The following is a 26,015-nucleotide window of genomic DNA, read 5'->3' as shown; positions in this document are numbered from 1 at the left end:
GCACTTCAAGCTCATTAAATTTATTAACTATACTCCTAGCATTGGTGTACATGCAAATATACATTTACACCAGTTTAAGAGTACCTCATCCCTGTTGAAGCAGTCTCTGCTGTCAACAAGCACACCAGGCTGAAAAAAATTCTGCTCCTTTAGCCTTGCACAATTTTTCCAGGGCGGAATTGATCTACAAGGCTCTCATCAAATACTCCCTCCTATTGTATCTGGGCAGAATTGCAGACAATTTTTACATTCAACCCAAATCACGACTTTTTCAACATTGACTTGTACTTGTGAGTAAATCTGCAGATCTCTTACTCTTAATGTCATTAGTTCCAACATGTACAACAATATCGCCTTTTCTGCCCTTAAAAGATGATATCTGCTCTACAGCGTCATCACCTTTTGCCCCTGGCAGACATACACTAGTCCCATTCATACTCTTCATAATATTGGTATGGTAAAGTAAGCTACAGCTAATATCAATTCACTGCAGCATGGAATCCTCCTCAACAATTCATGTTGAGGGAAATGGACCATAATCTGCCACACTCTTTCTGTGTGGGTTGGCAGATTGACCATATTTAGCAGTCAGGGGCTTGAACCCCGGTCTACTCAAAGATGATCTTTGACCTATGAGGTGATCTTTGAGTAGACAGGGAGTGCAGTAGCTCAAAGATCATGTACTACTGTGCTCCTGCTCCTGACCACTCTCATTTTACTTATGCATCCAACTACTTCACACTAGTATTTGTAGTGGCAGATGATGCAAGAAAGCAATCTTTTACAGCAATAGCCAAACAAACAAAAAAAAAAAAAAAAAAAAAACACCAGTGCTTCCCACATCACTTGTCCATCTCTTCTACCAGGTTATCAACTTCCGCCTTGAATTTATTCAAATTATTTACTTCTACAACACCAGATGGAACTTTGTTCCAACAACCAACTAACCAATGGCTGAAGACAAATTTCTGTAGATCTGCCTTGCAACCATCCTTCCTCAATTTGAATTTATGCTTCTTCATATGTCAATGAAATCTTTCAATTCTGTCAGCATTGAGTTTACTCAAACTATTCACAGCCTTAAACATCTCATTGAGATCTCTGGTCTGCAGATGCTGCAGTTTGCAGAACTGAAACGTGGCACCTCCGTAGCATGATTAGACCGGGGTTCGAGCCCGTGCCCACCAAATACGGAGGATGTGGAAAGGTCACGGAATGACCACCGCATATCCCCAGAGCAATATGGCCTTAGTTGCTAATGCTCCTAAAAACCAAATAACAAAGAAACAAAACTGAAATGTTTCCTGGTAAGAGCAGCCTTTTGTTTTTCCTCACTAATCTCGTTGCTCTTCTCTGCACCCACTACAACAGATCCCCATCCTTCTGCAAATGAGGTTCCCAGAACTGTTGCAGTACTCAAGATATGGCCTAAAGCAAGAGACAGCAACTCTGTGTCTTGCTTTATAGCTAATTCTCTAAGTCTCCATATCTCCAAGTATCGTGTCTGTATTACTTCCCATTTGCAGTTCTAACAAAGGACAAGCAAGCAGTTGGAGAATAAATTCATAATGCTTTGAGTCTAACATTAGATCACAGTTACAATGAAATCAATAGAAATATAATAATGAAGTTACATTAAATAATTTCAGTTAAGTACAACAAAAATTGACGAGAGAGAGAGAGAGAGAGAGAGAGAGAGAGAGAGAGAGAGAGAGAGAGAGATAGACAGACAGACAGACAGACAGACAGACAGACAGACAGACCGACCAGTGCTTATAAAAGAATGGTATTATTTAAAAACTGTTTTTTGAAAAGTCATTTTAGAGTCAGTTCTAGCATCAGTATGGCATATGATACATGTTTGCAAAAACACAAATGAAACAGTTGTAGTTTTTTTTTTTTTTAAAACAAGTGTTGAAGTGTTATAATTTGATGTTTTGTTTTGTGTATATAACAATATAACAAAACAGTTTACTCAAAGATCATGTGCTACTGCACTCCATTATAATTAATAACAAATATATTAATGTCATCATTAAACTGTGATTATCGACAAATTGCCAAATTTATGCTTTATTTATGTATAAATAATACTCTATTTTAATGTTGTCCAAATTCTTCTAGCCATAATAGGCACTCTCAGGGGTTATATTTAATTTCTTTATGGAAATTAACTGGTTATTTTTATCTATCTATTTATTGTTTTTTTTTAAATCCCTTTTCTTAACAGGAAATCATTGAAAGCTGCTAAGAAAGTGCGTGAATCTCATGAGGATGAAATTCGTGAATTGGAAGAAGAATTGACAGAAGTAGAGAATCATCAAAAGGAATTTGAAGAACAGCTGGCACGCGAATCTCAGTCTCAAGGACGAGACCTTACGCTTGAAGAGTCACAGGTGATAAATGAGAATTTAAAAGTAACAAAGACCTGTGGAGTAGAAATGGGAATCACCGAAAGCCTCCAAAATACGAAGTGCTCAGAATAATCAGTACTCTATATAAACTGTTTAAAATTACTTTTTACTGTCTTTTAAGTAAGTTTCTTAATCTATTAGCTGCTGTATATTGGTGTAAACAGCATTGGAAGTATTTATTTTACTTTTTTTTTTTAACTTATAAAATTCATATTAAAATTTTTTGGTAATATCAGGGGTACCTTGTGGTGAAAATAATAATATAAGCGCTTATTAATTTCTAATGTTGAGAAGTCCAGTCATACTTTTAGTTATTTGCCATACTCAGAAAGTGAAGATGCATTGAAATTAAATTAAATTTCATTTGTTGGAGGGGAGGGGGGGGAAGAGTTAGATAGTGGTATTGCAAAGTAATGTCATTGGCACAAGCTGCTGTAAAAATATTTGTACTTTTCATATGAAATTTACATAACTGGACAAGTTTTCTCTCTCTTTCACACACACACACACACACACACACACACACACACACACACACACACACACACACACACACACACACACACACACACACACACACACACACACACACACACACATGTACACACAGATGAAATATATTTGTCCAGCCCCATCTGAGGAAGCAGGTGGAGCTGGCTTTTTGGGAGCTGCTTTTTTAAAATTGTTTCATAAAGCTTCGTAACGATCTTCTGATCTCAGTTTGTAATTAATATAGTATTACCTAAGAATTAACACCACATATACAGCACTGACTGGGATACATAGTTTGACAGATGTAATAGCAGTTGCATCATTTCATAAGTAACCCATGATGAAACAGCAATCTGATATTTTTTGTAGATATATAAACTATATAGTTTTTTATTGGTACCTGATCTTTTACTGCCTTATTGGCAGTGACATATCAGATGTTATTTGGTTGTTGTATTGTTGCAGGATATGGCATAAAATTTTATTCTGGTGACTATTAGGCTTCTATTTATTAGGTGAATATTAATTATGGGATCAAATTTTTAATCAAAAGAAGTACTCCTGACTTTTTTTTTATTGAAATCCAGTTATTTTTTTAATTTGAGAATTTGAAAATAAAACAAAAAAAAAAAAAAAAGTTTGGTTTTTTTTTTTTTTGGCACCATAAGTTTTCCTATTTCTGCTCCACAGTTATTGTTAAATAAATACCATTTTAAACTAGAGTAGTGTATAGCGTATTATATACACTATATTGCCAAAAGTATTTGGACATCTCTGAGATTTTGGAAAAATGAACCATATCCACCATTCCGGTGTCAAGAATAGGTATAAATGCAACTATTCACAAACACAGTTGCTTTTACACCTAATATATTATATTATATTATATTAGCAAACAATCTGTTTAGGTAATTTCAGCAAAATTGCAATACCCTTTGTCAGTGGTGAATGATGCCAAATGGAAATGCTGATGCTATTACACCTGGGATTTCTACCAGTTTCTGTAGTACAGAAAATGATGGGAAGAGACTGGAGGGTACGTACATCATGTCAGTTCTCATTGAATATTGTCAACCAGGAGTTCATGTTACTATAAAGTATGGGATTCCAGAAGGCCATGGCAATTGAAATTAGTACTGGGATGTTACGTAGGTTGATAGAAATGGTACATAGGTTGCAGCATAGCATCAAATTTTGCAGAAGAGCTTCAGTACAAGCAAAACATCATAGAACATGAGAGACACAACATTAACTACCCTGGTCTCCAGCCTTCATAATTGGTCCCAGGAACATTAGAAAGAAAGCTGTAGTACGAACCTATGAAGTGATAGATTTCTGTACTTGGTTATCCAATATGATGGCCATGTTTGGGTCTGACAGAAGGTCAGAATATGTTATTTACCAGAATGTTATCCAATCTGTGAAGTTTGGTGTTGTTGCTGTCATGTTTTGGGTTGTATCTTGTAGTTTGGGCTTAGATTACTGTCTGTCATACTGCCAGTATGATATTGGTTATATTGGTTTAAAGACATGGGTGTGTAAAAGCTTCACTGGCTTGCTCAGACCGTGACCTTAATCCAGTTGAATACTTTTCTGATAAACTAGAAGGGTAGCTTTGGACTAGGCTAATATGTTTGCAGTCAATAATAGTTGACTGAAAGGAGAAATGAACCAAAATACTGTCCTGTTATCAAAATTGATTTGGAGTGTGCTGATAAGGATACAGTTTATAATTAAATATTGCATTGTTAAATTAAATATGAAATACTATATCATCAAATGGTTCTTTGAAACATGCAAGTTTCAAACTGATTATTTTTGGCAGTATAGTATAGAACAGTGTTATTCAAATGGGGTTCTGCGAGACATTTTATAAAGTTCCATGAGGCATTTTCTGAGGTTTCACAAAAATTGTAATTTTCGTTTTATTCATAATTATATTATTTAAAAAATTTATGCATTCAGTCAAACACTTGGTATATATAATTAATATTTCATAATAAATTTATTAATGAGTTAATCTTTAAAGTAGTATTTCTAGTTATTTATTCAGTAGGCTCAGCTGTTATTGCCATACAGACTCTTTCCTCCACCCTTTATACTTCTTTTCCTCTCCATTATAATAATAATTAATGTTTTAGTAAAGTACATATTCTAAAAATTTAGTCATTTATGTATCTAAAAACACATAATAATTGAGTACGATTCCGCAGAAATAATATTTAGAGACAAGGGTTCCGTAGGACAATTACCTGGAGATCGGCATTTAAGGAATTGGTAGCATATATTTGAAAAACGGCTTCCGTAGCCGAGTCGAGGAGAGGGATTGCACTCGGTCGATCTGCCAACTCGCACTGGACCAGTGTGGCAGATTATGGTCCATTTCCCTCAGCATTAATTGTTGAGGAGGCTACCATCCTGCAGTGGGTTGATAATGGCTGCACTTTACTTTATTTTTTTTTTTTATTTGATAAGTTGAAACTGATTGAGCAGGGCAAGGTTTCTCAAAATGGAAAGTGGAATGCAATGCGCTATCATCGACAACTCTATGGATAGGATTTCCAGTCAATAGAAGAAGGTCATTAATATACAAGAAGAAAAGAGTGGGGGTAAGAACTGAACCTTGGGGGACACCAGTATTAGTAGAAAAGTTAGAAGATAGAGAGCCATTTACCATTACCCTCAGTGAGCAATCAGAGAAAAACCTGGATAACCAATTACAAAAAACAGTTGGCAAAGAATAAGATGGAAGTTTGTTTAGGAGACCTTTGTGCCAAACACTATCGAAAGCCTTTGAGATGTCAAGATCAACTGCTTGTGTTTCCCCAAACTTTTCCATTGAATTTGTCCATAAATGAGAGCTTACATATGCTTAATTTTTCCTACGTTCTATTAATATTTTGGAAATAAACAAGGAATTACCTTTTATTCAGTGCATAGGATTTCTTCTTTCCCAAATCTCCTTATACGAATAAAATACGAAATGATACTTAAAACAAATTTAAAACTCATAATGTGTTCCTCACTATTGACACACGGACAGTCCAACATCCCAGGATCACAGAGGAGAACTCCACCCCAACCGCAGAAATATTAACCCCCCGAAATCATGGGGGGTTTAATATTTCTGATGGAATCCATACTGGTGATCATTGATCAGGTGGAAGGTTTCTAGTAGTTTAAGAGTTGGCAGTTAATTGATTTCTCCATTACTTTAGAAAGAGTAGAAGTAATTGCAATGGGATGATAATTGGATGGAAATGATTTGTCACCCTTTTTAGGAACCGGCTGGATATGAGCAAATTTCCAAGCAGACGGAAAAACACCTTTGGAATAAGAAAGTGAAAAAAGGCAGTAAAGAACAGGAGTAAGTTCAGGAGGACAGGTTTTGAGAACAAGTGGAGAAATACCATCAGGACCTGGTGCTTTCTTACCATCAAGATTAGTCAAAATCCTTCTGACATCCTTTTGACAGAAGACCTATGGAGCATGTTGGGAATGGTGGGAGGTGTTTTTACCAATATCATTAATACAGGAGTCGGAAGGAAAATGAGATGCTAGCAGGTCAGCTTTATCCTTGGCTGAAGTTACAACAGAACGATTTGGTTTTGACAGAGATGGAAGCAGAGATGGGCAAAGGTTGCAGCCAATAGCTTTGGCAAGAGACCAGAATGTTTGGCTACCATTAGGGCAAGAAGCACGTTTTCTACTCTTAGCCTGTTCAGAATCTAGTTTGGACTGATTAATAACTGCTTTACAATTGTTGTGAGCCTTGGTGTACGCAGAAAATGAAACTGAAGAATTGGAAACAAGCCAATTACGATATGCAACGTTCTTCTCTTGAACAGCCGTAGCACATTTATTGGAAAACCAAGGTTTAGATAAAGGAAGAGATTTTAAAGTGGAGTGTGAAATAAAGGATTCCATTCTTACAAGAATAATTTCACTGACATGATCTGAGCAAACGTTGACATCAGAAGTTTTGAAATAATAATCCAACCAAGAAAAGAAGAAAAGAAATCTCGCAGGTCATCCCATTCTGCAATCTTGTAATGCCAAACAATATGAGGTTGGGAATAGCCATGAAATAAAGGTTCCATTGGAGAAGAGACAATCACCAAGTTGTGATCTGAGGTGCCTAAAGGGCCACTTACTTCAACCGTGTACTTAGAAGGGTTGTTTGTGAGAAAAAGATCAAGCATGTTGGCTGCATGGTTGGGATTGTCCGGTATTCCTGAAGGCAGTGCATTTTTTGAGACGGTATGCAACGGTACGGCATACTGACGTGTGTTATTTGGATGCTGTACACTTCAAAATTTGTAATATTCCGTAAATTTTTTTGCATGTTTACCTACTTTTCAAATAAGCTTAAAGTTATTTAACTAAATTTGCATCTCACTGTCTATTGTTAAGATATCTAGTATATAAAACTTTATAACCATTTTTAGAATTCTAAATTACTCAGGTGAACCTCTGTTTATTGAACTCCTTTTAGAGCGATTTTTTTTAAAATCCCGTTGGAAATTACATTAAAAATAGTTTCAGTTGAGCGAAGAAAATTTTCATATAATGAATGGCTTAGGAGAGACTTAACTGCATACACACTGTGTGCACTTTTGGCCTTCAGGCAATTTATGAAATTAGTGCTACTGCTAAGCAAGAATTGAGAGAGCTAAACTGATTACCATTCTACAACTTTGTGGTACCTGGTAACTTAGTAAAACTTATCCGACTACCTGTCCCACATACGATGAAGTCACGCTGGTCAACAGTGAGCAGATCAAGGGGTATTACCAATGATCTCAGGTTCACCTTCTACTGCTGTGGTGTCCAATCATTTCTCGTACAAGGGGCATATTTAAAGTTAGAATTCTTTCGGGGAGCTGTACTGAGTGATTCAAGAAAAATTAGTGTGTTACATTTTTTTCCATGTCTTGTTACATGTAAAAGTCAGTTTCTGTTTTCATGTTACCGTTTTTTATTTTCAGTCTATATATAAAAAATGCAAATCCCAATACTTTTATGTGTAACAAATCTATGTCACTAATTTATTTTTTTGATTTTATTAAGATTATAAAAATATGACTTTCTTTTGTTTTTCAAAAAAAACCTTAATTTTGCCTTTAAATGCTCACTTAATGAGAATTTTTTGATAATTAGCAAAATTTAAAATGCTGTTTTAATTCACTTTCCATGCGGGCCGTAGGTTGGACAAGGCTGGGAATCAACTGTAAGTGTCCCGTTCGAGAATTAGGAGGGGGTGATTTTCTTTTACCTCTACAAATAATCATCTGTTGTTTTGCTGAAGTGCATTATCCACATTTTTCTGTAAAATTTCCCCATCTCTCTTTACATGGCCACAATAGCTGAATTTCTGAATGACACCGACATTTTGGATAGTTTAAAAAAAAAAAAAAAAATTAAAATTTAAGGACTAGTGACTATTGTCACTAGTTCTTAACTTGATATATTGATGACGAGAGAATGAAAATTAGGACAACAAAGGTATTAAACCTTCTAAACATGAAATGTTGGCATTTGGTGAGAATGAATTTAGAAAATTGTCAATTAGGATTAAGTTAAATGAAAGAGATACAATTCATCCATTTCGGGAATACCTAATCGAATAGACAGTTTTTTGAAAAATTGAAGAGCATGTGATGAATGCTCTGAGTACGATACCAATTTCATCGAGTGAATGTGAATGAGGATTTTCACAAAGGAATCTGATCGTCATCCCTACCAGAGCTTCGTTGATGACAGAAACAGTTTCTTCACTACTGTTTCTTAAAATTGTGGCCCACCGCTGACTTGCTTCGAACCAGCAAAATATGTCGATTTGTGGCTGCTTCGGAAATGTCATTCAGCAATAAGAAGTCGGCATAGTGTGTTGGATGAGAACTCAATAAAATTTTGGAATATTCTATAAAATCTTTATTATGAAATTATTTTTACTTATTTTTTTTACTAATTTTTACTTATTTTTTTTACTAATTTTTACTTATTTTTTTTTACTAATTTTTACTTATTTTTTTTACTAATTTTTACTTATTTTTTTTTACTAATTTTTACTTATTTTTTATTTACTTAAATAATAAATTTTGTATGTTAATATACTTAATTTGTTCTTCTTATTCCAAAAAACATTTCTACTAAGTCACTAGTTCTTAAATCAATATTTATATATCCCTGATATTGTTACTACTAAGTAACAATATCAGGAAATAATTTTTTAGAGTACAGTAAACCCCCGCTATTCGCGGGGGTTACGTTCCTGAGAAATGTTGCGAATACCGAAAACGTGAATACTGAGTTATGGCTCCCATAGTAATAAAGGGGTTCCGTTCCAAAGTATGAAAAATATAAGAAAAACTAGTCTAAAATTTTGTCTGTGTGTATTATATGTACCTTCATAATAAGACTATGTACATAGACAGTACATAGTGAAATGCAAGCATATGGCATCGAAATGAAAATAAGAAACAATTTAATATTAATTTGTTAGAAATTTCAAACAAATCTTTCAAACCAGCGCCTTTGCTAGCAAAAAAACTTATCCCGCCAGTGTTATTACCAGTTTTGCTAAAGTGTTGATAAAGGTGTTTTTGCCTTTTCACGAATGATGAGTGAACTTAACGGAATTTTATTTTGAGTTCGGTCTTCTATCCACAGATTTAAAGCCTTTTCCAATTTAACATCACGAGTTACAGAGCAAATTTTTGAAGCAATTAGCGCGTTTTCACGGACACTACGGCGGATTTTTTCTTCCGATTTTTTGATTGATTGTACCGTTGACTCATTGATTTTATAATGTTTTGCCACTGAGGAGACACTTTCACCATTAGAAATTTTGTCTAATAACTCAATTTTATTTGCTAATGTCATCACCTTCTTTGATATTTTCACATTTCCCTTGTTATTCGTAGCCATATTTTTGTACGGGTTAGAAAGAACTTGTCCACAATAAAGTCACTTTCTTCCATTAACACACTCGAAAAAGTCTGTTTTACACTGCAAAACAGTTTATCACCTTTGTAAGCATATAAATTTATTCAATTTATAAATTGATATGCTTATAAGCATATAAATTAAAAGCAAACGACAAAACCTTCCATGACATTCGCATAACACATACTGAACAAGGATTAGTGAGAAACATCCACGCTCGCGATTTTGTCACCCCCTCTTCCCCCACCCACTGAGCACTGTTTTGATCGGGAAAAATAATTTTAGCCATACCCATATTTTTTTATGGCAGAAAATGTTCACGGCACTTTAAAATTTACATTTTTTAAGGTTTCATTTTATATTAAATCAGCGACCGCGAAACCGCGAATACAGATACCGCAAATAGCGGGGTTTTACTGTACTGTACTTTTCATGTCCTTTAAATTTTCAAATTTTCCTGATAGCAAAGAATGAGTACACAGTGGCATAGCTACCATGTATGCAGGCAAGGTAATTGCCTCTGGGCCCGGACCCTGGTGCCTCCATAGACAGGTGGGCAGGAGCAGCAGTACGTAGCACATGCTTTTTGATTAGACCGGGGTTCGAGCCCGTGACCACCAAATGTGGAGGATGCAGAAAGGTCATGGAATGACCACCGCATATTCCCAGAGCAATGTGGCCTTAGTTGCTAATGCTCCTAAAAACCAAATAACAAACAAATAAACAGCCCAGACCCAATAGGGGCCTGGCGGCTTTGGCTGTCTCCTGTTTTTGCAATTTTCATTAATTTAGTAGGGGCCTGAATATGTTCTTTGCCTCCGGGCCCGAAAAAGGATTTCAAACAAATCTTTCAAACCAGCGCCTTTGCTTGCAAAAAAAATTATCCCGCCAGTGTTATTACCAGTTTTGCTGAAGTGTTGATAAAGGTGTTTTGCCTTTTCACGAATGATGAGTGAACTTAACGGAATTTTATTTTGAGTTCGGTCTTCTATCCACAGATTTAAAGCTTTTTCCAATTTAACATCACGAGTTACAGAGCAAATTTTTGAAGCAATTAGTGGTACCGGCACTTTTTTTTTTTTTTTTACAAAAAAAAGCACTATCTGTAGGTAAATGAACTATTGAACCTCAGCATCTTGGCCAGCTGGGTTGGTGTGACTAGAAACTGAAGCCAGCTGGAGTTGTGAACATTAAAATCACCAAGGAAAATTACTTCACTGTTAGGACAGTTGGACTGGAGAAATTCAAGTTGCAAAGAGAGGAAGTCAAAGAGTTTCAAGTGATTAGTGGAGTTGTGAGAACGGTAGAGACAATAGATGAATTTGACACAATGAGGTAGAGAGATTTTAAGCCAGAGAAGATCAAAAAGAGGAGATTCCAAATTACCAACTCTCTGACAGAATATCAGAATGGACATATGCACAAGTACCTTTGAGGCAAAAGGAATCATATAGCGAATATTTTGGGCAACTGAGATATGCAGTGGTTGAATCTTTTTTTTTTTTTTTTTTTTCTTTTTGTTTGTTTTAGTTAGTTGTTGGCACATCGGCTTCTATGGCCTAATGCACCTCCCAAGGTTTTTGCAGTACTCTGATCCGAACCCGAGGCGGGATTCGAACCCGCGACCTTTGGGTTGCCAGGCAGGCACTTTACCCACCTGGCTAGCCCGGTCGGCAAAGTGGTTGAATTAACCAATAACTGAGATTCTATCAGAAAAAGTACATGGGATTTGGCAGAATGAAAGTGGAAATGGACATCCTTGAGATTAGAATTGAGACGACGTATATTTGTGAAATGAACTAGGAAATGTTTGGGAGGTTTACACATTTTCACAGATAAGCTTACTCTACTAGTTTGATAATTTATGGTGTATTCAATAGTAAGAAAAAGTGGGTGGGGCACATGCTACGAAGTATGACATGTACGAAGTAATGAAAATTTTGGATATTAGCTTTAGCATTAGTAGAGGCATATGATGCAAGAAAGCAAGCTTATTCAGCATCAGCCAAAAAAAAAAAAAAACACACCACTCCCATTTCACCCCTCCGTTCGCTCGAAATACCTGTCCAGTTGAGCCTTAAATTTGTTTAGGCTATCAACTTCAACAACAAGTGATGGAAGTCGGTTCCACCAACCAACCACCCGCTGGCCAAAGGCAAATTTCCGCACATCTATACGACATCTGTCCTTCCTCAATTTGAATTTATGCCCTCTGAGCTGATTATTCTGAGCAAGATGAAGAATCCCATTGGCATTGAGCATGCTCAAACCATTCAAAGCCTTATACACCTCTATTAGATCACCTCGCCGGTGCCTAGTCTCCAGACTCTGTAATTTGCAAAACTTAAGCCTTTCTTCGTAAGAGCAACCCTTTGTTCCATTCACTATTCTTGTTGCCCTTCTCTGTACCCGTTCCAGCAGCTCTACATCCTTCTTGAAATGAGGCCTCCAGACCTGTATACAGTATTCAAGATGTGGCCTAACCATTGCCTTATACAAGGGAATAATCACCTCCTTATCCCTGCTAGAAAAATTCCTGTATATCATTGACAAGACACCATGAGCTACTCTTGCAGCTCGTCTGCACTGCTCAGAGAACTTCATATCTGCCTGCACAATTACCCCCAGGTCCTTTTCATTCTCCACCACTGTCAGTGTAGTACCGCAGAGTTGATACGTTGCTCCGGGGTTACTGTTTCCCATATGTAGTACTTTACATTTGTCAATGTTAAACTTCATTTGCCACCTCTCAGCCCATCTGTTCAACCTTTCCAGATCCTGTTGCAGCAGCATAGCATCAGTGGTGTCCTTAACAACCCTGCCAACCTTTGTATCATCTGCAAACTTGGACATTAAACTTGATATCCCATCATCAATATCATTCATAAACACCGAAAACAACAACGGACCCAACACTGAACCCTGAGGAACTCCACTAATAACATTAGTCCACGTTGAGCAGTGTACATTGATTACCACTCTCTGTCTTCTGCCACTCAACCATCCCCTTATCCATAGCAGCAATTTTCCTCCAATGCCACACTGCTCCAATTTGTGCAGCAGTCTTCCATGTGCAACAGTATCAAAAGCCTTTCTAAGATCCAAATATATAATATCAAAGTTATTCCCTGCATCCAGTTCTTTTGGGACTACATCATAGTATCCAATCAAATTGGTCAGGCAAGACCTGTCCTTAACAAAACCATGCTGCGTCGCAGCTATAACTGAATTCTTGTCTAGATGATCCTGCAGTGCTTCTTTAACCAGTGCCTCCATTAATTTTCCTGGAAGAGCAGTTAAACTAACAGGTCTATAATTACTTGTGTCAGCCTTTGATCCTCCTTTGTGAATTGGGGTCACATTTGCACATCTCCAGTCCATCTCCCCTGAGTCCAAGGAAGCTCTCATAATTATGGCTAAGTGTTTGCTTACTTTCTTTGCTGCCTCCTTTAATATAACTGGATAGATCCCTTCCACCCCAGGTGCTTTTTTTATGTTTATCTTCAAGAATTTCTCCTCCACTTTCCTCTCCGTTATTACAAAATTATATAGCTCACTGCCAGAGTTTAACTCACCTCTGGCATTCCCCTCCCTGAATAACTCCTCATGCGTGAATGTAGATGCAAAATACTCGTTTAGATTGTTAGCCACCTGAGCAGGATCCTCAACTGTTGAACCATCAATATCCAGTGGACCAATCTGATTCATCCCTTTCCTTCTTGAGTTTAAATAGGTAAAGAACTCTTTTCTGTTTTTCTTTGCATCCTTTGCCAAGGATTTTTCGTAGTCTGCCTTTGCCTGCCTAATCTCCTTTGTGACTTGGTTACAGACCAACTTATATCTATCATAGGCTTCCATGTCACCCATTAATTTGTATGTATCCCATGCATTTTTCTTCTCTGCCACATGTCTCATTAGTTCATATGACAACCATTTAGGCCTAAACCTTGAACAATATTTCTTAGTTGGTATGTAAAGCCTGGTAGCCTCCAAGATTAGTTCCTTGAATGCTTCCCATTTTGAGTTTGCTGTTGGTAACATCATCAGTTGGTCCCACTGTATAGAATTTAAATACTGTCTCAGACCATCATGGTCACCTTTGCGAAAACAAAAACCCTTCCCTTTACCTCTGATGGTAGTTACCTCCTTGAGTAAATCCCACTTCAACACACTGTGATCACTGCCACCTAGTGGTTCATTTATCTGCAGATTCTTAATGCATGAAGAATCACTACTGATAATGAGATCAAGAGTATTGCTCCCTCTTGTTGCCTCACGAACATGCTGATGTAGAAAACAATCATCCAATAAATCCACAAAAGCCTTGCTAGTGTGCGAGTGACCAACCCACAAATTCTAGTCAATATCTGGGAAATTAAAATCCCCCATTATATGACTCTATGATTTACTGGCCCACTCTATTTCCCTGTACAATATCTTATTATATTCATCAGAGTCATTAGGCCTATAGCACACTCCTACTCTCAATTTTGATTTCCCTATGCTTATGTCACACCAAACTGACTCGACACTGCCCTGTCCATCGATGTCGACTGGCTTCACTTCCTTGGACTTTGTGTTTCTTAACTAATAGCATAACCCCTCCTCCCCTCCTGTCCTGTCTATCCTTTCTATACACATTGTATTCCCCAAATTCCAGTTCTGTATTCCTTATATCTGTGTGACACCACGTCTCTGATATCCCAACAATATCTGCCTTTGATGTTTTGAGCAATACCTCAAATTCATCAAATTTATTTACCAAACTCCTAGCATTGGTGTACACGCAGGTATACATGCACCTGTTTCTATTCTTGGCTACCCTAACACAACTCATGTGTTTACTTGTACCGCAATGACTCCCTGCAGTCTCTGAAATATCCTGCATCTTGTTTTTCAGGCTTCTGCTCATTTCAATAGAAGCAGTGCAAGAATCACTTCCACCTCTGCCAGTGGCTACTGTTAATCTATTAGTCCTTGTATCCCCCCCAACTAGCAGTTTTCCGACCCACCTAACTCTGCCTCAACAACATCAGCAAAAATTCTTGCACCCTTTCTATTTAAGTGTATCCCATCCCTGTAGAAGCAATCTCTCCAGTTAACAAGTACAGTCCAGGCTGAAAAAATTCTACCCCTTGAGCCTTGCACAATCCCTCCAGGGCCGAATTGATCGACAATGCTCTCATCATATACTCCCTCCTATCGTGTCTGGGCAGAATTGCAGACACTTTCAAATTCAACCCTAATTCACGGCTTTTTTTCAACAGTGACCTGTACTTGCTAAGGAATCCACCGGTCTCCTACTCTTAATATCATTAGTGCCAATGTGTACAACTATATCACCTTTTGTGCCCTTAAAAGATGATATCCGCTCTACAACATCATCAACCTTTGCCCCTGGCAGACATACCCTGGTCCTATTCCACCTATCCTTCTTACAAAGCATGTTCCCCGCTTTCCTGACAATAGAGTCACCAACAACCACTAGTTCCTGTGGGACCAGCGCATTCTGCCTAGGGGGCTGCCTCTGTTCTGCCTGATGACCAAGTGCAAGCTCTGGCGTTGGTGTGGGCGGCTGAGAGCTTGATGGGCCCCTCAATTTATTTCCTTCGAGGGCATCCACCCTGTCCTTCAAGCTCTCATAAAGGCCCATAACAACGCTGAGTTGTCGCCTGATATCCTTGCACTCCTTACATCATGCACACACAAAGACATCCCCCTTGGCAGTATCAAGTCCCGTACCCAACTGCTCCGCAAACATCAAGCAAACAGTGCATTTTAAAAGACTGTGATTCAGAGGGCAACTGCTCCCCTCAGTTCTCCCCTGAACCACAGCACTCCCATTAGCTTGAGCCTTTTGCTTTGCTGCTCTGGTCTGAGTCATGATTCCGATTTAATTCAATAAAATTTCAAAACAAAATTAAATCCTTAAGATATATCCCAAAACAGTTATAACGCTATATTTATTTTTTCGGTATCTAGTGTTTTCTACGAGTTCCCTTTATATAACTTCCGTATCACGTGTACCACTATAGTTATGTATTAATTATTTGTTACGATTAAGTCGTTATATATATATATATATATATATAGAGTTAAAAGTATAATTTAATTGACAATAAAGTTTATCAAGATTAATAGATTTACTGATTAATTGACAATATTATATTATGCACTATACTACACTATACTACACTAAGCTTATGCTATCGTGTAAAAATGGCGGGAATTCACGAACGGTACTTCTACGGACTCGTAAGTATTGATTAGCTTCCAAATCTCGCTATCTCAATTTAGAATAAACTAAGGATCCTGGCTAGGTCTATAATCTACTTATAGAAGATAATTTAATATAACAATTGGTTAATAAATCGACTAAATTTGGTTAAAAAAAAAAAGACCTCTCGTTCAATTTCTTGTGGATTTGATACCATTACCGATACTAAGTAATACCTACAAAATCTCTGTCCAAGTTAAACTTTAAACTAAGTTTCGTAACTAGGAATATAAAGCTACTCTAGAAATAAGTTAATATGACAATTTAAGCTAATAAATCAGAAAATAAATCAGGATAAACTTCTCTGTTCCAAGAGCGTCAAAGAGCTATGGCATACACATAGTAAGAATATACCCAGATACATCACATAACGTGGCCTCTACAATGCTCCCCGCATACACACTGCTCAGACTCCTGCCAGTCACTATCTGGCAGAGTAGAGGTAGCACAATTATACACTAGCTGATGTGGAAGCCTTCTAAAGAGTTACCAATAGGTTCAGTCCGGTGTACTAACTAGCGGCCGGCCTGCGAATACCATTTGAATACCGTCTACAGTAAAGTGATAAAGTTGATGTAGGAATTGTTATTATTATTATAAAAAACCCTTTCTCCTTTATGGGATTTTTTTTGCCCCATAACAGGTACTGGTACCAAGTGCATGGGGTGGTTGGTATTTTTATTGTTACTGATGGTTGAGAAACTCTCTTACTATTATTATAAAACAAAAAAAAACAAACCTTTTCTCCTTTATTTATTTATTTTTTAATATGGGATTTTTTCTGCCCTGTGACTGGTACCAATACCACGTGTATGGAATAGTTGGTTGTGTCTGGTTTCTATTATTATTGTTAATCCTTGTCAGGGAACTATCCTCCAGGCAGTTAGCATCATGGCTTTCTGGAGTTCCATATAAGTGTTCTTTTTTTTTTTTTTTTTTTTTCGATAGTTGTTGGCGCATCGGCTTCTGTGGCCATAATGCACCTCCCAAGGTTTTTACAGTACTGTGATCCAAGCCCGAGGCGGGATTCGAACCCATGACCTTTGGGGTGCCAGGCAGGCACTTTACAAGTGTTCTTTGGGAGGCCTATTGTTGCTAGGTTCTAAAGAGGCTTTTTGGCACCAATCCAGTGGTTGTCATGATGATTGGGATAGTCATTACTTGCTCCATATGCCACAAATTTTTGTCTTCCTGATTTTTACCTCATATGTTTTCTGGAGGTTGCTGGTGTTGGGCACTGCTATTTAAATCGGTAGGTATCCATTTCCTTCTTGTCAGTGAGGGTTATATCTCGTCAGTTGTGCAGGATCAACTTGTATGTTATGCTGGGGTCCCAGTATGGTCTGTGAATAGAGGTCTCTCCTACAGCCCGATGCTCGTAAATGTAATACGGTAAACTTTCTTTGATTAGCTACTATTCTTGTGCTAGCTTCTCATCTATTATTCTGGCTACCTGCTCGTGTCTATTAGTTTATTCCTCTGGGTGATCACACTGCATCCTGCAGTGATGTGCTGGATTGTTTCTGGGGTTCAGGTGGCATCGGTGACATGTGTCATATGTTATCCTGGGTTTCTTGGCGATGTACTTCCTACAGTTGCTGGTATTGATTACCTGGTTTTGTTTGATGAGCATTAATCCTTCAGGCTTGGGGAAGAGCCTTCCATTCATAAGCGTCGGAAGTCACCTTATATATGTAATATTGATGGTGGTCATTGTAGTGTCTTCTGTGGAGTGTCGTCTTCGCCCATTATTATCATAATATCTGTCTGTCTTTGTTTCTTCTATCTCTGTGAGTGTGGTCCCCTTGTTGAGGCTGAGTGTTGTGTGCCATTGTTGATTTTTCTTATGGTTTGGTAGATTGGTGTTGTGTTTTCCTGGAAGTAATCTGTAGTTTCTTAATTGTCTTCCCTTGTTCAATGAAATCAGTCAATCTCTTGTCTCCTTCTTTAAGGGGTATGGTGAGTCTCTAGATGGCCAACTTTGGGTGATGTTGGCACCTCTTGGTCATCATTATCCTGGTCAGTCTCAATCTTCTCCAGCTTGGTGTTGGTCCACTCTCATACTGAAGGGGTACGTCAGTACTAGAACTGCATAAGTGTTTGTGGCTGTGACCATGTTCCCACCATTCAGCTTTGATTTTAGCAGGCTTCTCAGTCTCTGATAGTATTTCTCAGTCGGCAGTACTTTATCTCCTTGTGCTCTAACTGGTAGACTTGCATCTTTTTGTATGGCTCTTCCTCTGTCATGGCTTCAGTCTCTTCACCAGTCTTCAGCTGGTAGTTTCGTCCAACTGGATGTCCTTGATGGAATCCATAGGACTTGCATTTGTCTAGGCCAACTTGCATCTTGATGCCAGTGCTGAACTCTTCGGTGATCTGGTGCAGCTGTTTGATTCTCAGTTGTAGCATGGGAGTTTCGATGTCATCTATGTACATCAGGTGAGAGGTGTACAGGTTCTTCCCTCCCTCTTTTAGGGTATATCCATACTTGCTCTTATTGAGCATGGTGGACAGTGGGTTGAGTGCTGGACAGAACCATGGTGAGCTCAGCACATCTCCCTGGAAGGTTCCTCTTCTGGTGGGTATTGCTCTGGTCATGTTCTTGATCTTGATGGTGGTCCTTCATTTTGCTATGGTTGCTTCTAGGAAGTGTATATCATTGTCAGGTGACTTTGTAGATCTTCATTGTCACTATCAATGGAGCACGGGGTCAACGGCCTTGCAGGAGTCAATGTGGGCCATGTACAAGTTGCCCTCCTTCATGTAGGCTTGCTCCATAACTCCATGTTAGTGGTCAATTGTTCCTTGCATCCTCTGCTCACATCCCTTCTGCTGCTCGGCCATGATGATCTGGTTCTCCAAGTGGTCTGTTACCTTTTTAGTTATGCAGCCGGTCAAGATTTTGTATATTGTTGGGAGGCAGGTTATTGGTCTGTACTTTTTCAAGTTTGTTGTGTCTTTGTCCTTAGCCTTCATAGTAATTCCTTGAGTGAGAGACTCTGGGATTGTGTAATGGTGCCTTATTATCTAGGGAACTGCTCTGCTATGTGCCTGTGTATGTGCAGCTGAATTTCTTGTACCAATAGTTGTTGATGTTATCTATTCCTGGGGTTTGCCAGTTTTTGGACTTCCTAATTGACTGTTGTACTTCTTCCAAGGGTATTACCTTTGTTTGTTCTTCCTTTCTAGATCTGTCTAGGGGGCACAGCTGTTATGACTAACTTCGCTACTCCACAGGTTTCCCAAGAACTCCTCGAAATGTTCTGGTTGGGGAGGTCCATTGCCTTCCTTCTCTCGTCTGATTTTCCTGTCTCTGGTTTTCATCAAATTCTGTGTTGTCTTTTACCTCTGGGTATCCTCCCTGTAATGGCAAAGTTTCTTGCCGAGTGCCAATGTTTTCTTCTTGTGGCTGTCGAGGTATTCTTTGATCCTCTGATTATAGGTCGTGTGTTTGCTGTGGATGTTGTCTTTCTGGAGGATGGCCTTCACTTTCCTGATCAGCTTCTTACTTCTGTTACCTCTTTGGTACCAGATCAGTTGGCTTATCTTTACTCTTATCTCTTCTATCTTCTTTATTCTTTTTTCCCAGGCTGATGGTTCCTCATCTTTGGATTTTGTAGCGTTGTTCTCTGGTTTCCCTTTCGTTCATCCTACAGTAGCACAGTAAATGGCTGTGCAGATGTTGTATAGTGTTCATTCGATATTATTTGTGCAATGAGGTGGTCTGTGACTTGTCAAAGTATTCTGTTGGATCTCTGCTTAGGTACGGTGTGGGTCTTTGTGGGGTCCATTCCCTCAAATTCTGCTAGCACTTTCTTCCACTCATTTTCTATTCTGGATATCAGGATCTTGTCTATTTCCACTTTGGCCTTTCCAGGTTGTAATTCTTCTTTTTGCTGTTCCTCCTTCAATTCTGGTTCTTCTATATCTGTATTCGTTATTGTTTGTAGTTGATTTTTTCCAAGATTGCAGGAGCTATCAGGTTCTTCTTCACCATTGGCTGTCTCTGGTCTGCTATTCATTGTTTGGGGACCTGAACAGTCAGGAACCATTCCAACCATTTCTTGTGTAGTTTCATCCAGTACATTGCAGGAAGCACTTTGAGTAGGTTGTGCTGGAACGGGTTTGCCCTTCAGTTGCGGTAGCCTTACGGAGACAGTGCTACTTGCTCCGCTGTTGTCCATGGGAGACTCTCTCTCCGGCTTTTTGAACTGACCTCTCTTCCTAAGGCTCGATTGTGAGTGACCTTATCCCACACCACACTAGATGCAGTATGTTCAATATTTCTACTTCTCACCTTCATCCAGCTATGGAGATCGACCTGTTTTATCTTTGGCATCCAGTGGTGGGAGATAGTTAAAGGGAGTGACACCTGATGGTGCCACTCCCTGCCTCAGCTGTCATTCACTTCAACCTTGTGGGATGTAGTTCTGATGAAGTGACTTTTGTGACCCCTTCCCCCCTCTGCAATTTCTCAGAATCTGCCACCAGTGCTATATCATCTGCAAATCTAATAACAATCACTCAATTACCTTTCCACGCCATTGCACTCCAACAGTTCTTTGTCATCCATATTTCCTTTATCAAATGCCTCTTCAAATATTTCTTCTGCATGTTTTTTAAAATAAGGTGAGTGACAGATAATGCTCCTGTTTCACACCTCTTCTTATCTTTACACTTTCAGTGACATCTTGTCCTGGCCTAGCTATTATTTTTTGTTATTTTTATTATTATTATTATTATTTTTTGCTTTTGGTGTAATCTACTAATCATTATGCTGTTCTTCCATTTAATCTCTCTCTCTCCTTTGAAAGATATTCAATAATTTAACCGAGTATTGAAAGCCTTCTCCAAATATATGAAACGTGTGTGTGTGTATATATATATGCCACACACACACACACACACACACACACACACACACACACACACACACACACACACACACACACACACACACACACACACACACACACACACACAGTGGATTCTGGTTAATTGGGACCCATCAGGACCCATTTTAGCCTGATTAAGTGGCTGCCCCAATTATGCGAAGTTTCACGTAAATAGTTAAAAATACAATATCAATTGTAATGACTGATTCTCTGTATGATCAAATCACATGCAATGAACTCACCATAGTAAAGTACCATTCACTATACAATATGCAGTAAGCGCCGGTCATTGTGATCACATTTGTGAATTGAATTTCAATTCTATTAAACAGCGAATTAAACAACAAAATTTTGGTGAGTAAATATCCTACTACATTATCTATGAACTATGTAAGGTAATTTATAAATAGTTAAATCAGAAATACTTGTGATTTTTTAAATTTTAATGAGAACCTAACAGTAATCGATTGTTGCATCATAGTACAGTCCTTAACTCATTCATTAATAAATATGCAGTAATGTTCCTTGAAGAAAACTAAGATACCCTAGTTTTCAAAAATGAGTATGTTTTAATACAAGTTGCAGAATAATTATAGACAAATTTATAACGAACGTTGAAGTTTTATTAAATTTACAAAATTTCAGGAATTTGACTTGACTCAAACCAACTACAGTTGATTCCAGTTATTTGGGACACATAGGGACAAGCGCATTTTGGCCCGATTAAGCAGCTGCCCCAATAATACTTCGCAATAATGCAAAGTTTCACGTAAATAGTTAAAAATACAGTGGACCACCGCTTTATGATCGATTCTCTGTACGATGAAATCTTACAGAGAATGAAATGTTAGTAAAGTATGAAATCATACTCTATTGACCATAGTAAAGTACTGTTCATATACAATATGTAGTAAGTGCCAGTCATTGTGATCATGTTTCTGAATTGAATTTTAATTCTATTAAACAGCGATTATAATAAGCGAAAATAGGAGGAATATTATCCACAGACTATAAAAGTAAAGATATATTAAGCACAAATTTACACCTTATTACCTTACCAATTAAAAAATTAAATGATTCGTGAAAATCAGAAGAATATTTTCCACAGGTTGCAAAATAAAAAAAAAATTTACTCTTACATGCATGACTTAATTAATACATTACTAACTAGTTCATATTTCTGTTCACTGACATTTTGGGGGTGGTCTTAAAATTAAAAACAGTAAAAAAGATAAGCAATCAGTAACAAAGAACACAGCACGCACAAATTGCAACTAACATGATACGTGCAAGTGAGATACGGAGTAACAAGTTTAAGAAGCTTGAAAAATAGGAATGAAGAGAAGATTCTGAAAATTAATATTTTTTATGTGATTGAAGATTTCATGGATAGGGAAACACATTTCACCCTAATAATGTAAAAACCCACAGAACTCCAGCTGTTGGTATTACTGCACATTCAGTAAGATTGGGTTAAATGTCCATTTATAATAGATTGCACTAACAGAAAGCCCAATAAACCGGACTGCTAATTGTTTTTATTGTTTTATGGTTTTATGTTACCTTCAGAAATCTGACAATACCACGTGGTATGGCCGAAGACAATGTAGGGTAATCTCAAGTGCTGTGATCTCCTGCTCCAATTAAACAGCATGTTGTTCCAATTAAGAGAAGCAAACTCTGTCTGTTTTCTCAATTTGGTTCTGTTCTTTAATATTTGGCCCTAATAAACAGCTATCCTGATTAACTACTGTTCGAAATAACTGGAATCCGCTGTATATATAGTAAAATCTCGTTAATACAAACTCGTTTCATATAAAGTACTCGTTTATATGAAGCATGACCATTCTCTTATGAAAGGATAGGGTTTTCTATGTAAACATATTCGTTTATTACGAAATTCGGTTAATATTTATTACAAAGTTATTTTTCACCCCATGAGAATTAAATATTGCCATTTTGTATGTTTAATACAAATTTTGGCAGACTGTCCGATTATTGCCTCTGGCCACCCGGCTCCCTACTTCCTGAAGGATGGTACTGACTTGTTAGAAATTATTGTTTAAACAAAAGCAGTTTATGGTAGCTACAATGTCAAATACACTCTGAGCAATATCTTTCTGAAGGATGAGTTGTTAAATTAACAAAAGAATAAAAAACTTTTCTAAGTTGTTTACATGCAATTCCTTGCTCTCCAAAGGCATAAAGACAGTTGCAATTGTTACGTCAGTTCAGAGTCTTTTGCTACCATATACAGTAATCTATTTTTTTTGCCTGAGCTGATGCCTTTTTAGGAACTTGTGTCTTTAAATAAATTTAAAATTTGTTTATATTAAATCTTATCTAGTAGTGTTATTGCAAAAAAAACATTAATGGATGGAATTAAGCTTGGAAATTAAACTAAAAATTATACAAGTGGCTGATAGGGTGGATGAAGCAAAACGGACACTGCAAAGGAATACAACATCCCTTTACCTACTTTATCTACAATACTCAAAAACCAAAAAAGACTTGAAGAAGTGCGTGACACTGGAGCAGTGATGAAAAACAGGAAAACAATTCGTGGTGCAAAACACAAGGAACTTGAAACAAAACTTTTCGAATTGTACCAACAAATGCGTGCATCTAATTTGCCAATATCAGGTTCGATTTTGCAAGGAAAGGCAAATTATCTAGCTCAGCAACATTGAATTAGCAAATTCAAATGCAGCAGCGGCTGGCTCCAAAGATTTAAAGACAGGAATAACTTGGTTTTGTGAAATGTGAAATCCAGTGAGTCTGGATTAGTCGACAAAGAGAAGGCTACAGACTGGTTGTGTTCTGCCTGGTTCATTCTTGAAAAATATGAGGCAAAGAATAGTTTTAATCTTGACAAAACAGGTTTATTTTATAATTTGCTGCCAAACAAAACATTTGCTGTTCAAGGAGAGTCTTGTCACGAAAAATTTAGTAAACAAAGACTCACTGTTCTGTTATGCTGCAATTCACATTGTGATTGGTAAGTTTTCCAAGCCAAGATGTTTTAAAGTAGTTAACCAACTTCCCTGTGATTATGAGGCCAATAGATGTCGAGGTAAAAATAGTATCCGATTCTTCGGGCTTATCTTTGACAAGAAATTAACTTTTGTGAAGCACATTAGCCATGTTGGGGTCCAGTATTGTGATGAAAATGAATATCTTAAAGGTATTATCCTCAGTGGCTGGCACACTATGGCCACAGTTGCTGATGCACCTAAATCAACAACAACAACCAATAGACGTGCTTGACTTACAGTCAAAATTTTTCAGTCTTGGTTATCAAAAGTGGACAGAAGAATGGCTTCAGAAAAAAGGAACTTTTTTCTGATGTTTCTAGATCGCTGTACAGCACATTGTGCTGAAACACTCAAGTTTTTACCCCCCAATACCAATAGTTTAATGCAACCACTAGATCAAGGCATTATAAATAACCTCAAGAGAGCATACAGAGCCCGCCTGATAAGGTACTTGATCCACAACATAGAAGGAGGGAAAAATTTGCTGCCAAATTGAATGTCTTTGATACTATCTGTAATCTTGTTATTGCTTGGGACAGTATTGCATCAAGTGTAATAATCAATTGCTTCAGAAAGAATGGTTTGTCCAGCAGAGGAATATGATAGCAACATTGAGGAATGGAGGAATTTGAAGGAGTGTATGGGTTTTATTGGCGAATTTGAAGAGTTTGTGACGGTGGATGATGAAGTTGCTACCACTACAACGACAACACCAGAAGAGCTGCTGAGCACCAAACAAAACGATGTTTTTGTTACCAGCAACAGCGAAAGTGAAGAAGCACACACGTACGCACGCATCCGCACACACACATGCACGCATGCACACACACGCACACTGCCATCTAAAAAAGATGCCCAAAATGCATTGATCATAATAGAGAATGTGTTGTCCTGTAGTAACATTGATAAAGAAACAACTATTGCATTTGATAATGTCTGTGCTGTAGTTAAAAATACATGTAGGACAAAAACTGTTCAAACAACATTATATTCTTTCTTTAAATTAGATTAATTTATTAAAAAGTTAATGGTTTGTATGTCTCCCTTTATTTTAAGATTGTAATTCTTTTTACTGTGATACTAAAATATTGTATATATCAAAATATATACTGTATAATATTTTCATTAACATTAATTGCCTTTTTCTTAGTTTACCATAAAAATAAAATACAATCTTTAAAAAATATGTTATTCCTATTACTGTATTTTATTTATTTTTGATATTATTATTATTTATTATTATTCTTAGATATATAGTATGTTCCAAAAAAAAAAAAAAAAAAAAAAAAACGGTAAAATTTTAACACCTTTGGGGGACTTGGTTATTACAAAATGTGAAAATTTAGGGCCCTTGAACTTTGTATTGACCCTTGCGCTCTGGCAGCAATGCTTGAGTCCCTTGAACTTTCGAGCATCGTTGCCAGAATTAACTCTCCAGCTGATAAGCACGCAGTTGTGGAAGTTGAGGGCTGTGGAGATTTAGAAGGAATTTTTTTCAAACACATCACAAAGTTTCTCTGCAGCTGCAGAATTGGCACTGGAAACTTCATCGCATACTTTAATGTTTTGTAAATGTGCACGATGCTTGAACCTATTAAACCACCTGTTGCTTGCCACGAACTTGGCTTGGGGTTCGCCATACTTATCCTTAATATCTTCATAAATACTTGTTGCTTTTGCTTGAATGGCCATTGGACTCAGGGGCACTTGCTTGTGAATCTGATTTTGCATCCATATTATTAATAGCTTTTTCATCTTTGATATAGCTGTTTTGTGATCACTGTTGATCTTAAATGCATTGATCTTTTAACATGTTATTTTATACGTGCACTGTCCTTTAAAGTAGCATTCTCTGTTGAAGCAGCGAGATCTAATGCCGTGCAATAGATGACAAACTTTGTCCTGCTTCGCATTTAATTGATTTAGAAGTCTTCATTTCTAAATCAATTTTGTT

General features: G+C 37.4%; 1 protein-coding gene across 1 annotated transcript in view; it reads left to right on the top strand.

The window, feature by feature from the left end:
• SMC1 (structural maintenance of chromosomes 1) overlaps positions 1-26,015 on the top strand; it is a 635,181-nt gene that overhangs the window by 181,635 nt on the left and 427,531 nt on the right. The window contains exon 8 of the mRNA XM_090388169.1: positions 2,231-2,396. Within this exon, the coding sequence (XP_090244295.1) occupies positions 2,231-2,396 (166 nt within the window). The remainder of the gene's footprint in view (positions 1-2,230; positions 2,397-26,015) is intronic.

The sequence above is a fragment of the Mastigoproctus giganteus genome, chromosome 13 (assembly GCF_048544385.1).
Source record: "Mastigoproctus giganteus isolate SK-2022 chromosome 13, ASM4854438v1, whole genome shotgun sequence".
NCBI classification, from domain to species: Eukaryota; Metazoa; Arthropoda; class Arachnida; order Uropygi; family Thelyphonidae; genus Mastigoproctus; species Mastigoproctus giganteus.
The sequence above is the reverse complement of the archived record's forward strand: the minus strand, read 5'-3'. Positions and strand labels throughout refer to the sequence as shown.